Genomic DNA, 16,944 nt, shown 5'->3' with positions numbered 1-16,944 from the left:
TCGAAATTCCGTTTTTAGAGTTTCGGTTACTATTGAGCCGGGTCGCTCCTTACTACAGTTCGTTACAACGAACTGTTTGATTACCATTTTGTAATTAAATCCGTAGCTTCTTTGTTTATATTAGGCCGACCTTCGCTACGGATTCTAGGCTATTCTTGTAGTCGGAATCGGTCAATACAGTCCCAAAGTTTACTTGAATGACATGACACTAGTCTTAAAAATCAGTTAATTACCAATGGTTAGATTAGCAGCGGTATGAAAAAAAAACTGAATTATCTAGAAACAGTAGATGCGGTCGTCGTAACAAGGGAGACTTAGGGGCGTAGACACCCTTCCCTCCCCCCAAAACAAAATTTTCATCGAATTCTAGGCACTTTTTATTCAAACTGTCAAATAAAAGAGTTTTCTAATCATTTTGAAAAACAAGAACAATGAACGGTAAATCGAAGAATAGATTTTTTTTTTCTTTTCCTCTATTTGATTTCCATCCTATTAGGAAAATTAACCCAAACATCATTCGTCAACAGCAATCGAAAAACGCGGAAATTCTTTTTCGTTTTTTTTTATGTCTATTGAGAAATTCAAATTGTACAACTTCTATATTATATAACCTTTATACAGTAAAATGTATGTTATGTAATATACCACCTTTAAATTTAGTAGTCATTATTGAAATTCATGCCACCGGTGATAATTGGGAGGAAAAGGTAGACTAATAGATAATAATCCACATGGCGGCACTAAACTGGAGTACGGCCAATCAGCCAACGAACTGGCAACTTCTAAATCAGCAACGGATTGAAATTTGGGTATATGCTAATTTAAACGCAATCACCCTTAACATCCAGATATTTTAAAACGTCTAGAATTATTGAAAGTATCTGTCATATTTAAACGAAAGATTGACAGCATTTAATATGACTGACAAAATAAACTGAATAATCAATCTTACGAGCTTTGCACGAGCTGGTTAGAATGCGAATAGGGTAGGTGCGAGTTCGCAATCATATTAGCCTGAATAATGTGTTGAAGCATATTTACCAGTTTTTCAGCATACTCTTGACGTGTCCCCGGTCATTGATAGTGATCCACAATCCTCTTGGTCGTCTATAAATTGCACCAAATTTCTGACAAGCAAGTCCCACAGTGGGAGTGTACACTATTGGCATCATTTCTTCAACATATTCAGACAAGAGACGGTAAAAAAGTCGCTCATTACGATCCTACAAAAACAAAGGCAAAAAGCAAACTTTCACTTTCTTCTTTTCTCGCTTCCACTCTTTCAGTCTTTATCCCTCTTTATCTTTCTTAGATTTTTCTATTTTCTTCTGTATCCAATGACAAAAAAGATACATAGAGATTGTTTAATATAGTATTATGGTATTGTAATGTCTTTCTTTTAGACTAACACATTGGGACTTTGATTTATGTTTTATTTGGCTGAACTCCTTTCTTCTAGGCCTTAAACGTAACAAGTTTATGCAAACATCTCCAAATTTAGAATTCAGAAAAATCTTGGGAATGTTCACTGTGTATAATTAATGATAAGTTTATCGCTTAATTGTTTTCTAATCTTCCTAATTTTCACTCTTTATTAATCTTTCTCTCTCTTAGATAACAAAGTAAACGCATAAAGGATGCAAAACAATTATTTATTATAGTGTTACTTGTTTTCAATAGCATTCTAAGGTCTATCTTTTAAGCTGACAACTTTGCATTTTATTTAATAAACATAAACAGTCTATCCCCCAGCTCCTCCCCTCCCTCCCCCCTATTCCCCCAGCTCCAAGTGCAAGATTTAGGAAAATCTTCACTATGCGTTAATAGCGGCATTCTGGACTAAATATTTTCAGTAGAAATGTTGTCAGGTCAAATCAATCAATTTCTCAAAGCTTTGTAGAGGACAATCCCAAAGAGGTCATATACTGTCTGCATAATTAAAATTCTTCCTGGGAGCAGTTTTATGCTTCAAGTTCTATATTTTTATGCTTTCTAAACAACTTTGTCGGTTTTGTATATTAATTCTGTTAAGTTATTTACATACCTCAATTCGGAAATATAAATACAAACAATAAATTTTGTCAAAGCTTAAAAAAATTAATATGCATATATAAAATATAAACCATGGTTACAGTGAGTTAACGGTCATTTTAGAACTATTTGGGACTTCCAGTACACTTTGAAGGCACTCTTGTCTCCTGAAAATTTCGGAAAAGGGTGAAAAACCACGTAAGTCTGAAAAACAAGGACAGTCTGAAAAACCTGGAAGCCTTGACTAGCAAGAAGACCCACTAGAGAATCACCAGAGGGGGAGATTGTCTCCTGGGGTAACAAGAAGATATTTAAATAATGTATCAATAAACCAAAATGATATATACCCCCATGGAAATCCTAGTAAAGAAAACAATTCTTGGTAGTACTTGCCTCTTGCATCACCCTTAGCGGGCAATGGGCCACTTTTCGGTTTGATTGAAGAATACAAAATACGAGGTATATAAGCATTAATTCCAAAGGACCTTGCTTTAGTGCCATCTACACAGCAATATAATTTAAAAATAGATACTTTTCGGTTGGATTGAAGAATACAGAATACGAAGTATATCAAAATTCCAAAGGACCTAGCTTTAGTGTCATCTACAGAGAATACTGAAAAAAATGATACTCAAAGGAAAAGGATAGATACTCCCATGGAAATCCTTGTAACAGAACAACTCCTGGTAGTACTTGCCCTTGCATCACCCTTAGGGGGTAATAAGCCACTTTTCAGTTTGATTGAAGAATACAAAATACGAAGTATATCAGTATTAATTCCAAAGGACCGAGCTTTAGTGTCATCTAAACAAGGATATAATCCAAAAAATAGATGGCGTAGCGCAAGCCCCCACACAAATATGGATTATCTGTTTAATCTATATATAATATACTACATCAACGCTTCAAAGGAGAATATTGATTCATCTTCATTGCCAAAAATCAAAAAAAAAATTTTTTTTTTAGCTGATTTAAAGAAGAAAAATAACAACAACAGTAAAATGTGACAGAAAGACAATCAAAATAAATTTTCACAGCTAGCTGACGATATTCAACGATATAAGTTTACCGAGTACCTTTTGACATTAGTGGTAAAACAACTTATCTTTGAGATATTTCAACCGAAAGCTGGAGAAGAACAAAAAGACTAATATCAAAGGAAGCAATTCCCATGGGTTTATGCAGTAAATTCCATCTTTCAGCTGCTTACTATTAATTGCTCAAGACCACCACTTATTGACAACACTGTCTGCGTTTTGAATAGATTATGGCACATGATCTATCTGCTTTTTCAAGCATGACTTCCAGGATGAGAAGCGAAGAAGCTGGCCAGACTGGATTTTACGGGCTGTATAGCAATTTTTTTTTTTTTTTTTTCATTTAAGGAATTTTTACTTGCCTCTAATTTTACTTGCCTCAAATTTTACGGTTGACCAGACTCCGTATTTAAGCTAGCCGAGGAACTGAGCATACGTAGCGTTATTTAAGCCAGCAATGTCTGTGTTTTTTAATAAAAGCTTAGTTTGTGCCAACTTTCAAACTCCAACGTCTCTCTACGTGAACGCTCGTTATGAGCGTTTTTTATGTTGAGTTAATGGGGTTTGAGATTTTGACTCAAGAAATTGAGTATTTTCAACACTGGATTTGTGGAAATACTTACTGTATGCCACTAGACATTAAATTGTATCCATATATTCCTTTCATCATTGTTGCGGTTGATCGATATGAGGGTTCGACTAAAAGGTCCTCAGGACCAAAAGAATTTTCTTCATTGATCGTCTGTGTTGCACGGTTTAAAAAAAAATGCCAAGAAAACAGCAACATTTCTACGAAAAACCCAGCTTGTCGTTCGCACTGGTAGGCTCTAAAATACTTGAAGAAAAAGCGATAATTTTTAAGTCCCTAATACTATTCTTGCAAATGTCTTTTTTGTCTTCTTAAAAATTAAAATTTTATTTCGATGTTTCTCCCTTTCTTTCAGGAAGTGGCAAGAGCCATAACTCAGAATAACGGAAAACACATTTACACAGCTTTACCTTAAGACGACTAGAGAATCTAAGGTGAGATTTCATTCATTTTTAAATATTTTTAATTTACTGTAAATTCACTCGATTTTTCTACTCAAAACTCTACAATATGATCCGCTTCAGTCCAATTTTTTTTTTTTTTTTTTTTTTTTTTTTTTTTTTTTTTTTTTTTTTTTTTTTTTTTTTTTTTTTTTTTTTTTTTTTTTTTTAATGATACGAGCCAAGAATTTTCTATGGCACAAAATATAGAAATCTTTTGACTTATTTACCTAATTATCAGGGAATATTTCCTCCTATATTATATTTTGAACTTTAAAGGTGCATAGCCGCTTTTCCTTTCCTGGCTTGCTTGGCTCAGAATGAGCCTTCGTAATAACCTCATTAAATTTTATATAATCAGACAAAAATTACAGAACTACTTGATGACGGTAGACCCCTCCACCTCAAACTAGAAGTTCGTTTTTAGAGTATTTTTTGACACATCTACAAAGTTACGTTCTGAAGTGGGTGAATTTCGCTTTGGTAGCTGAATTTTGCACAAGATAATGGATACAGGATAAAGAAGTGCGCCTTCGTGTATGAAAATAATCGTTTCTTTCCTGTTTTGGATCAGAGGCAGGGCCAGATTTTAAGCTTTGATGCTTCTAGGCTCAAGCGTTTTTACCGCTCCGTTTCAGTGAAATTTTTGGGGATAGTGGAAGCACTGATTAGAACGTAACTGATGAGCGAAAAGTAATGAAAGAGAAATGTGATGCCGAACTATCAGCTACCATTCTTGGGACCCATCTGATAGTTCATAAATGGCCTCAAAATTCCTGTGTTGTTTTAAAATCACTTTTCTGCGAGTAGGTAGCGCGGCGGCGGAGTGCACCTGGCACCTTTAGCATATATCACATCAGTCCAGTTTTTGTTAAGAAAAAAAAATCACTCAGTGATAACTTTTTGCGCCCCCTGGCACTGTGCGCTCCAAGGCCTGGGCCTAGTGGGCCTATTGGGAAATCTGGGACTGATCGGAGTTGAGAAATTTGATTCTCCAGCCGAAAAATCTGCGTTTCCACAAAGTATCCCTATGACAACTTGGCTGAAGGATACAGCAAGAAACAGGAACAGTTTCAGTTGAGATGTTCACAAAGAACTAGCTATTAATACTTTCAGGATGACCTGGCTGCATTTTGCAATCACAACAGCTTGCATAAAGATAAAAAAGCTTTCCAGTAGGTAGAGGTAACTGCCCACAAAGGTCTTGGAAAAGAACCTAAGATCTCCCCCTAGATCGCGAATTTCAACAAACTAGCCTTCAGGTATCCTTCACAAAGTCCTGATCTGTCATTTTACGATGCCTTGCGATTGGGATTACTAGGAAACTTTACTCCAAGCCACTTCCATGTAGTCTATCTGACCAGCATGAACAGTGTTACTCATGAGCTGCATGACACTATAACTGAGTGAATAACCTAATCAAAACCTAATGGCAGACAAAATAAAAAACACTTTTTCACTAAATAAATAATGGCACACGAGGTGACCTGTGCGTTAAAATTAAATAGCTTACCCCGAGTCCCATGAGGTAGATGTATTTGTTCAGGTCTTCATTATATCTATCGAAATTCAATTTACAAAGTTGAACTTGCTCTTCCATTGTCTTGAAACGGGGTGGTATTAGCCCATGAATGCCTAGTGCTTGCCGTTCTTTCAGCGTAAAAGCCATTCCCTAAAATAAACATATACATAAAGTCAGAAGCACACTGGCGAAATTTTTGGGGGCGTGTTGACAATTTTTTCAGGGTGAGGAGAGTGGGTCTTAAATGCCACAATGGAGAGAAATCAAGAGAAGGAGAGAAGCAAAGAAAAAGACAAAGGATAAGTAAGAGAGAGAGAGAGAGAGAGAGAGAGAGAGAGAGAGAGAGAGAAAGAGAGAGAGAGAGAAAGATGGAGAGAGAGAGAGAAAGATGGAGAAAGAGAGAGAAAGAGAAAAAGAGGGAGAGAGAAAAGACTGGGGGAAGAAAATGTGAAAAAAATTAATCACGTTAGCATCCTTTCATATATAAACGACTCTTAAATGATTATAAATATGAAGAATAAAAACTGACAGCTTGACTTAATTCTAGATTAATAAAAAAAAAAACCTTTTTCCACACAACATGTTTTTCAAAGAAAAGTAACGAGCTCCATTAAGCCAAAAATGGGCAGAAATAAAGTCTAATAATCTTCCTAACGTAAAACTACCACAAATCACAATCAATAAATAAATGAAACTCAAAACGATCAAAAATTACAATATATAACCGAGTCAAACTCAAAACGAGCAAAATTTAACATGAAAAGGGCTATTAACTTCCATGCCTTCTCAAGGCCAGAACATAATTTGTGCTTTACTGGAAAAAAATAGTTTTTTAAATGTTTCACTTTTTTTACTCTCATAAATAAAAAAATACCAAAACTACAAGGAAGAAATATCAATATATTTCAATTAAACTGACAATCCGCGTTCATTTGTTTTTGTTGTTTTCAGTAAAAGTTTATGAATATCAGTATATGTATACTAAACTGACAATCCACAGCAATTTTTTTTCAGTAAAGGGCAAATTTATGTTCTGGTCATGAGAAGGTACGGGGGTTGTCAAAGACTTAATTTTCAGACCTTTCAACTACGCTGAACAAAATGGCTGACTCAAAATTATGATTAGATTTGTTTTTGGAAATTGATGGGCGTTGGGGGGGGGGGCTCGTTGCCCTCCAGTCACTCTTGACTAATAAAAAAGGCACTAGCCCTTTATATTTCCAATCGAATGATCTTTTTCGAAGTTTCTACGATAACAAATGGCCATCTTAAAATTTCTATCAGATGCATTTCCTGAAAATACGAGGTTTGATGGGAAGATATCCACCCTTCGATCACTCCCAATCTTAAAAAGGACACTAGAACTTCTGATTACCAATCCAATGAGGCCTTTTTACGATCACCCTTTCTAAATAAGCCTCATATGTCCGAAGGAAATAACTTACAACCCTTGCCCTAAGGGCTGTGGAGGGATTGCCATCGTCATAGACATAATTTCTGGACCTTTCAATTGCGTTGAACAAAATGGCTATCTCAAAATTTTGATTGGATTTGTTTCAGGAAATGGTGGGAATGGAAGGGGAGTTAGTTGACCTCCTATCACTTTCTACTATTGAAAAGGGCACTAGCCCTTACAATTTTCGATCGAATGAGCTCTTTTCGAAGTTTTTATGACAATAAGTGGCCATATCTAAATTTCTGTCAGATGCATTTTGGGAAAATACAAAGTGTGAGGGGAAGGGGGCTTATCCACCCTCCAAGAACTCTGAATCTTAAAAAGAGCCCTAGAACTCCTGATTACCAATCCAATGAACCCCATCCGAGGTCTATACGATCATCCTTTCTATATATACCTTATATGCCCCCAGGGCATAACTTAAAACCCTTGCCCTGAGGGTTATGGGGGGTTGTCGTCTTCAAAGACACAATTTCGGGACCTTTCAATTACGTTGAACAAAATGGCTATCTCAAGATTTAGATTGGCTGTTTTTGGGGGAAATGGTGGGCGTGGTACGAGAGGTTAGCTGCCCTCCAGTCACTTTCGACTATTAAAAAGGGCACTAGCCCTTTCAATTTTCGATCAAATGAGTTCTATTTGAAGTATCTACGACAACAAATGTCCACTTCAAGATTTCTATCAGATGCATTTCGGGAAAATACGAGGTGTGGGGGGGGGTATCCACCCTCCAATCACTCTGAATCCTAAAAAGGGCACTAGAAATTCTGACTACCAATCCAATGAGCCCCCTCCAAAGTTTATACGATCACTCTTTTTATATATGCCTTATAGACACCCAGGGCATAGCTTACAACCCTTACGCCGAGGGCTCTGGAGAAGGGTTGTCATCCTCAAAGACATAATTTCCGGACCTTTCATTTAAGTTGAACAAAATGGCTATCTCAAAATTTTGATTGCACGCGTTTGGGAAAATGGTGGACGGGTAAGGGGAGTTAGTTGTTATCTTATCACTTTCGACTATTAAAAAGGGCACGAGGTGTAGGGGAAGATCCATCCTCCCATCACTCTGAATCTCAAAAAGGGCACTAAAACATTTCACTCGCAATCCAATAAGACCCCTCCAAAGTTTATACGATCACCCTTTCTATATAAACCTTATATTCCTCCAGGGCACAGCTTGAAACCCTTGCCCTGAGGGCTGTAGGAGGGGGGGGGGTCTTCATCCTCAAATACATAATTTCAGGACCTTTCAGCTACTTTGAACCAAATTACTATCTCAAAATTTTGATTGGATGTGTTTGGAGAAATGGTGGGCTTGGGTGTGGGGTTAGGTGTCCTCCAATCACTTTTTATTGTTAAAAAGGGCACTGGTTTTTACAATTTCTAATCGAATAAGCCCTTTTCAAAGTTTCTACGATAACCCCTTCGACACGTAGTGGATTGGCCTTAAAAAAAAAAAAAAAAAAAAAAAAAAAAAAAAAAAAAAAAAAAAAAAAAAAAAAAAAAAAAAAAAACTGCGCCCATATTGCTCTTACTTAGGAATCGCTTTTGCGCTGCCTAGCTGCCTATTAAACTGTAGGGAGAATTATGCACAAAAGAATAGGAATCAGAGGTGTAACTAAGTTGAAGAAGTATATCAATAGTGGAAGTTATAGGTCGTTAGGATAAAGATATTTAAGCTAGTTATATCACAGGGGGCTTATAAAAAAGACACATGCTTTGAAGAAGTCAAATGACAAATATAAGCATAAAATGTCTAACATGCACAAAACTGTCAAAATCTATTTCAAATGCACTCGTCTAGTGCCCACCTGAAAACAATTGAAACTTGTATATTTTAAAATAGCATTGATTTTATTGCTTTGATATTATTTTAATGGTTTTCAGAAGAAATCCGATTCACTATAATGTTTCATCTATAATAAAGATTTTCTTCCACAAATTCCGTGAATATAGGGATGGTTACTCAACAGAGGATGGAATAACTTAATAAACATGCTTAATTTTCCGTTCCAATGCTTTCCCTTAAAGTGATTTTTCATGTTTCATTTGAAATTTTTTTTCCGGCTCATGCTATCTTGCTTTTGAAATTTCTTACGCAGATTAATCCTGAGTTGTCGAGTATTTTAATATACTAGGTGAAACAAGTCGTTTAACTTGAATACAATATACTCATCTGAGCCCAGTCTAGTCAGTTGACACTACTGCTTTTTTTTTCTTTTTTTTTTTTTTTCCAAAGCAGTTTGTACACAATAGTATTGTTATAACCAATATTCGGGACTAGAAAAAAAAAATCTATAGCAAAAACTATTAAATTGGAAACTCTGCTCCTTCCCTCTCCCCTAGAAAACTCAAGGTTCCTCTTGTTTGTCCTACAATTTCCTTGATAATTCGTCTGTTTTTTCTGTTTTTTTTTTGTTTGTTTTTTTCTTATCAAATTTCTTTCGATACCCCCAACATGAATTCCTGCATAGGTTTGTACATATAACTCGTATTCCCTCTTTAAAAAAAAAAACAACTTAAAAATAAAACTAAGTTTTGAAAGCTCAAAATTTTGATCGATTCATAGTGTTGTTATTAATTATGAAACGGGATGGTTTTTCGTGAGTATGGTTGAGACAAAACGCAGCCAGTGAATTGTTACAATACATGACCTTGCGATAAACAACAAATGAAATTCAACACAAGACACTTACAGCTATATCAACCCAGGGGGAAAAATCTTCCAGCAATAACTGGACTTTGGTACAGTATTGATATTGTTGTGGCATTGAGTTGGCTCCGCGTTTTAAAGAAAGCTGCTTACCTTGTTGAGTCTGGGATCACGAAGGTGATCGAACCCCCTAACCATGCTCGGGCAAACATTATGTGCCTGTCCCTTCTGATCACTAAAGGGTCGCTTTTGAAGACGATCATAGCTGCCACTCATTCTGAATAGATTCGGTGCAGATGCCACAACTCTAGATCCACTGTTAGTTGTTGTAGCAGTTCTAAAAATAATAAAAAGAATTAAGGGACAATTAATGTTAATAGTTACTAATCTATAATTATTTAGTAGTTAATCCCTAAACTCTAATTAAAAATAAATGGCACTTAGAATTATCGTTTGTTCGTTTTTTTTGGTATTCAGCTTCTACACAATTTTTTTTTTTTTTGCTTTCCACTGGTTGTTCACTGATTGACAGGCTATCCTGACAATGGAAATTGCATACAATACAATTTCAATGAGTTATCTATATATATATATATATATATATATATATATATATATATATATATATATATATATATATATATATATATATATATATATATATATATATATATATATATATATATATATATATATATATATATATATATATCTATATATATAAAAATAAGTTGTCAGTGTGTCATGTCTAAGAAAATCGTTCAAAGACAAATTTTTAATTGTAAGAAGATCGTAGACGGAAAAATGTTTAATTGTAAAATGACTGAAGAACCTACAATGGCAACAGCCGAGGAAGCTGCTCAAAGAGTCTATGTCAAAAAAACTTGCGGCTGATAGAGAAAGTAAGAAAATAAAGCGTGCCGAGGAAAAAATAAAAAAAGGAAAAAACTGAAAAATAAAGGAGAAAAACAAAACTAAAAAAAATAAAAATAAAAAAAACTAAAAAGGTAAAAACTACAAAAAAAACTAAAAAGAAAAAAAACTAAAAAAAAGGTAAAAACAAAAAAAAAACTAAAAAGAAAAAAAGGGGAAAACACAAAAATTTATTTCATCATATACCAATTCAAAAACGAATGTATATACAGACCGGGACACCGGGACACAAATGACGACCGGGACACAGGGAATATAAATGACGACCGGGACACAGGGACACAACTACAACGGGGACGCCGGGGGCACAGGAGGATATATTAATGACGACGGGGACACAGGGAATGTTCGATTAGCAATCACCATCAACAAAGTTCAAGGGCAATCATTAGAATCATGAGGTATAACTAAAAAAAACTAAAAAAAGGTAAAAAACGAAAAACTAAAAAAAAAGACCAATTCAAAAACGAATGTATATACAGACCGGGACACAAATGACGACCGGGACACCGAGACACAGGGAATATAAATAACGGCCGGGACACAGGGACACAACTACAACGGGGAAGCCGGGGAGCACAGGGGGATATATAAATGACGACGGCGACACAGGGAATATTCAATTAGCAATCACCATCAACAAAGCTCAAGGGCAATCATTAGAATCATGAAATATAGGTCTGAATACGGATTGTTTTTCCCATGGACAATTATATGTTGCATGTTCAAGAGTCATGACGAGTTCATGACGAGCGAAGAACGTTGTATATTCGCAAGTTTTACGTAGTTAAAAACATATATATATATATATATATATATATATATATATATATATATATATATATATATATATATATATATACATATATATATATATATATATATATATATATATATATATATATATATATATATATATATCACCATCAACAAAGCACCGGGACAAAAATGACGACCGGGACACAGGGAATATAAGTGACGACCGCGACACTCAAAGAGAAATTACAGACTGGGACACCGGGACACAAATGACGATCGGGACACAGGGAAACAACAGCAGCGGGGACGCCGGGGGGCACAGGGGGATATATAAATGACGACGGGGACACAGGAAATGTTCAATTAGCAATCACCATCAACAAAGCTCAAACCGAAGAAAAAACTAAAAAAAAAGAAAAAAAGAAAAAACTAAAAAAAGAAAAAAACTAAAAAAGTACTATATAAAACTAAAAAAACAAACAAAAGGGAAGAACTGAAAAAAAGATAAAGATCTATAAACGACGTCATGTTTGCAACGCTAAACCAGGCTTGCGGCTGACAGAGATAGTAAAAAAAGAAGGTGTGTCGCTTTATTACAAAAGCAATGCGTGTATAATTATCCTACAATGTCACCAAAAAGGGGAAACCAGGAGGAAACACCAGAGCACCGCAAGGGCCATATTAGGAATGTCCAATTTATGTCATCAATACGATCCAAAGATGACATAGCGTTGCCGGGACCCAGAAAGCTAGGGACAATGAGAACCCATATAGAAGGGTGCCGCGTGCCATGCTGGGGCCCGGCGGTGAAGCCACCGGGTCACAACACTGTCTGTGATTAGAACACAAGGGACAATAAGAATCCATATATCGAAGCCTGCCAAATGTCATGCTGGGGCCCGGTGGCAAAGCCACCGAGACCCAGCACTGCCTGCGGTTAGAACACAAGGGACATTGAGAATACATGTATAAAAGCCTGCCGCGTGCCAAGCTGGAGCCCGGCGGCGAAGCTGCCGGGACACAGCTAGTTAAATATAAAATCTAAAGGGTGGCAAAGTTATAAAGTGAATATCAAATTAGTAGGTGAAAAAAAAAATGTTTCTTAAAAGAGTTATATAGCATTTTGTTCCAACAAAAATGTTACGTTTCTCAAGCATAAGAACTTCAATCTTTCTGTGATTAGATAAATATGGTCAGCTAAACTAAAAGTAGTTCTATAAATAATAGATAAATAAAAGAAAAATTAAATGCAATACACATATAAATAACTACTAATCTCTAAGTCTAAATCAAAAGTGGAGAGAAAATCAGCATTATCTTTTTATTTAATGAAAGTTTGATTTAAATGACCGATGAAAACTGGTCAGTGGATTTCTCGTATTTAAAATCCAACTTGAAGCAGAGAAACTGGAAATTAATTTTTCTATACTTCAAAATTATGCAAACAATAATTGTGCAAATTTATTAATGTTTTGCTAATCAGAGCAGATAACAACTGGATTAGGACAGATCGTAAACTCGATAGAGCGGACCTAGAAATTAAACTAGGAGAGCATCGATAATGATTTGACAAGAACACCGAGCATGATTCCAGCTACGAATAGGTGTAAACGTTTCATGCAGCCACATATATATATATATATATATATATATATATATATATATATATATATATATATATATATATATATATATATATATATATATATATATATATATATATATATATATATATATATATATATATATATATATATATATATATATATATATATATATATATATATATATATATATATATATATATATATATATATATATATATATATATATATATATATATATATATATATATATATATATATATATATATATATATATATATATATATATATATATATATATATGTATATATATATATATTCCTTCAATTTCAAATGGGAATTTCGTCATCTAGGAATTCCCAGGCTATACCCAGGGACAACTTAAAGATTTAATTCGATTTTGTTATAGAATTATGTAGTTCTTAGATTAAACAAATTAATCAAATCAATTATAAAATAAACGAAGATGTAGTTTCCACATATTTGCTTGCCTAGAATTGTTCTAACTACAAATTTATATCCAAGATTTTATCAATTATTTTTCTAAAACCTTAACCAACAACAGATCAAGTGTTTTGGTTAGTAACAAGGAGGAAAAGCATTGACAAAAGTTCCCAAAACTGAAAAGAAATAAATTCTTATCAATCGTTCGATTTTCTAAAATCCTGTTAATCGAAAGGTCAAAAGAGCAATGACATACACCAAAAGACAAATACTTCTAGAAATAAAGACATTAAGATTAATTTACTTTAATCAAAAGTAAATAAAAGAATGAGTTTTCGTATTTCCAAGCTTAAAGATATATACATGCTCTTGATGTTGTACGGTTTGTTTTACCCATCAATACGTATCAGTTCAAAACCCATCAATGCCCAATAGTTCAATACCCACCAATGCGTATCAGTTCTTTTCTCTTTTTTTGTGAAACAGAAATTCACTGATTTTAACTCCAGACTACAAGAATAAAAAGGTTCCTATTAGTTCTACTGAAAACTCATCAGATCATCAAAATACCTGGGAAAAATAGATCTGCACACTTCTATTCCCCCCATTTGACGATTGAAATGTCAATGCGTTTTAAACAATTGTTTTACATTTTATGGGTCCTATTTTGAATTTACGTCAAATCAGGGCTTTAGGCTAAATGTCAAAGATTTGTTATTTTGTAATCATTCATGTATTTTGCTTAAACTATTGCTGTGAATCTATTACAGTAACTCAAAGGGGGAGGGGCAAGTATATGGTTTCTTTTTTTTTGCTTGAAGCCCAAAGACAGAGGTAGCAAAACGCTACAACTGTCTAAAATTTCAGGTGATTTACTATGCTTCTTATGAAGTGGGTCCAAGAAGTGCTCATTGGACAACTTCACGAACATTAGGAGACACAAGACAAGAAGGTGCACTGGAGATAGGATAAGAGACATAAAGATGGCATTACCAGAGGCATACTACGTAATACAGAAACACAATTTCACATGCTGTATATACATGGAACTGACAGCAGGGGCACTAATTTACGAAAATGTAGGGGAAGGATCCAATTTCCCTTTTTGATGAATATTAAAAGAAGTTATTTTTCAAAACCTAGGGTGAGGTTTTTTTTCTTTAATAAACGAAAATATCAAAGAGACAATTTTCGAAATCTAGAAGAGACAAAAAAATAGGGCAGCAAATGCTCACTCTCAATCTGTCGCTCCAGAAAAACAGGGGAAGGGGGGATAAGATTGGGACTTGCAAAATAGAAAATGACCAAACAAGAGAGGAAAATTACAAAGTTCATCATTAAAGCTAACAATATCGCTTACTACGTAAAAGAAACAAAAAATAATATAATTCGAAGCATGGATTAAACAAAAATCATAATACACGACTGAAACCCTCTTAATAGTCATTCTCATATTCATGGATGACAGTATTGTAGCCCTTCTCTCACAAAAATACGATCGAGGACGAATACTCGATACCATAGGTTTGGCCAGAGGCGAATCTAGGGGGGGGGGAGGTCAGAGGAGCACTTGTTTCCCAGAAGGCCGAAAGATACACCAATTACAGGGGTGGAGGAGCAGCAAATACCAATTGGGGAGTCCAATACTTTGGTCCCCCAAACACAAGTTTCGTATCCACCCGTGACTGTAGCTAGTGTTCCTTGAATGAATTCTTCCATGTTTCGTTAAATAGGTTCTGCCAGTCCGTATAGTAGATGGGCTATCAAAAAGAAATTTTCACACGCCTACTCCAATTTTCCCTTCGTCAGAGGTTATATCAATTAAAAATAAATATAATCAATATAAAGGCAAAACTATTAACCTTGCTATTTATTTTAGCCAAGTTTTTTGGGGTCCAAAATCCTTCCTCAGAAATAGGCTTTTGACAGTAATCTAGGGGCCCCCTCTCATAACAGAGGTTAGATTTTAGTCGAAAGATCAAACTAGAACTCAGCTCTCACTTTCTATTAAATAGTGTCAAGTTTTACTTTGATATCTGTCTCATTGCATAGTAATTATTTCAAATTGTTCTTCAGTGTAATGAAATTTATCAGGTTTATCGTACAGTTTTAGCAAAATTCGATTTAGCAAATATTGGTTTCTTAATTTTTTTTTAAATTATAACATCGTGCAAAAATAAAAATAACAACGGTAAGTTGATTGTATTGCATTTTTTTAAATCCGAAAATACAATGGAATCAACTTTTTGGCATTTAAATGCCCAGCCTTAAATGCGAAACCAATGATAATAGCGAATTGCTAAAATACACAACTCTAGGGTGTCTCAAAAACAATGCCAGATTTGAATATACTATAAACCGAGTTTACACCGCCAACAAATAGCATGAAAAACAAAAACACAGTATTAAAAAAAAACCTCAATGATCAGTGATAATAAAAGCTGCAAAAACAATATTGCCAACAGCACAAATAAAAATAACGGGCTTTTCAAATCTGTCGTTCTTTTTTTAGACACCATTTGGAATAGTTCAGCAAGGACTAGTAATTAGTAATCATAAATGTTAAAAGTGAATACCATATTCATACAATTACATCTCGTGATGAAATTACAGTCAGTTGCTACTGCAACAGACACAACAGAATTCAAGAGTATTTATTAGGGTTTAAAAAAAGGAAAATTTGAAAGCAGGTTAGTCTTTGAAGTTGAAAAAGTTTACTAAGGATGTTCGAAGTGACATGATGTCTAATAAACGAAGTTTTGCTATGGATTCTAATATACAATTGGAAGGGATCTTTTTGTACTAGAATGTTATCGAGCTGATTGATTATTGATAATTGATTATTACTACAACCGACCATGTATCATTTTTGTAATTTACTGGTCCTGAGCACATCTGTTTTTCATTACCGGGCTTGCAGATGAAACTGAATCCCCAAATTTCAATCCAGGACTAAGTCCCCCTCCTGGGCCCCAGAGCCCGTCCCTCCATCTTCTTCCTCTCCCCCAACTATTTTTTGAAAATGTTCTTTGCACTTTTTTCCATTTCTTAAAATCGCATTAAAGTTCTTATAAATTATGCAAAAGAAATCAAGCTACTGTTTCTGGGACGCCGGCCAACTGATGTTAAGCGTCACAATATCGTAACAAGTTAATTGCGCAATCGATTTTCTCAATCGTAGTTGGATTTTTGGTAAATGCTATCAGTGATTCATTTCCGGGAACCTTTCTTTAGCATTATTCCAAGAATAAGCAAACCGGTTTTCGAGAATTTCAAGTATGATGTGTTATCTGGTATAGCATAACCATTCTTGTTGTCGGTGAAACAATACAACGAATACAAGGGAGCCCATATCATGATCCGAGATTTTCTTGGCATGTTTTCGAGAATTTCAAGAATGATATGTTGTCTTGTATTGCGCAATCATTCAGGTTCTCCGATGAAATAATACAATGAATACAAGTGGGCCCATA

The 16,944-nt window shown here is 34.7% G+C and overlaps 1 protein-coding gene across 10 annotated transcripts in view; it reads right to left on the bottom strand.

Moving 5' to 3' along the window:
* Positions 1–16,944, bottom strand: part of LOC136043700 (NADP-dependent malic enzyme-like) — a 170,588-nt gene that overhangs the window by 107,660 nt on the left and 45,984 nt on the right. For all 10 annotated transcript variants that reach the window (XM_065728601.1, XM_065728622.1, XM_065728592.1 and 7 more), the window contains exons 2-4: positions 9,885–10,068; positions 5,611–5,769; positions 1,042–1,223 (exon numbers count right to left, since the gene is read on the bottom strand). In XM_065728601.1, coding sequence (XP_065584673.1) covers positions 1,042–1,223; positions 5,611–5,769; positions 9,885–10,068 — 525 coding nt within the window. The remainder of the gene's footprint in view (positions 1–1,041; positions 1,224–5,610; positions 5,770–9,884; positions 10,069–16,944) is intronic.

Source organism: Artemia franciscana, chromosome 2 (genome assembly GCF_032884065.1).
Source record: "Artemia franciscana chromosome 2, ASM3288406v1, whole genome shotgun sequence".
Lineage (NCBI taxonomy): Eukaryota > Metazoa > Arthropoda > Branchiopoda > Anostraca > Artemiidae > Artemia > Artemia franciscana.
This window is presented reverse-complemented; position numbering and strand designations above follow the sequence as displayed.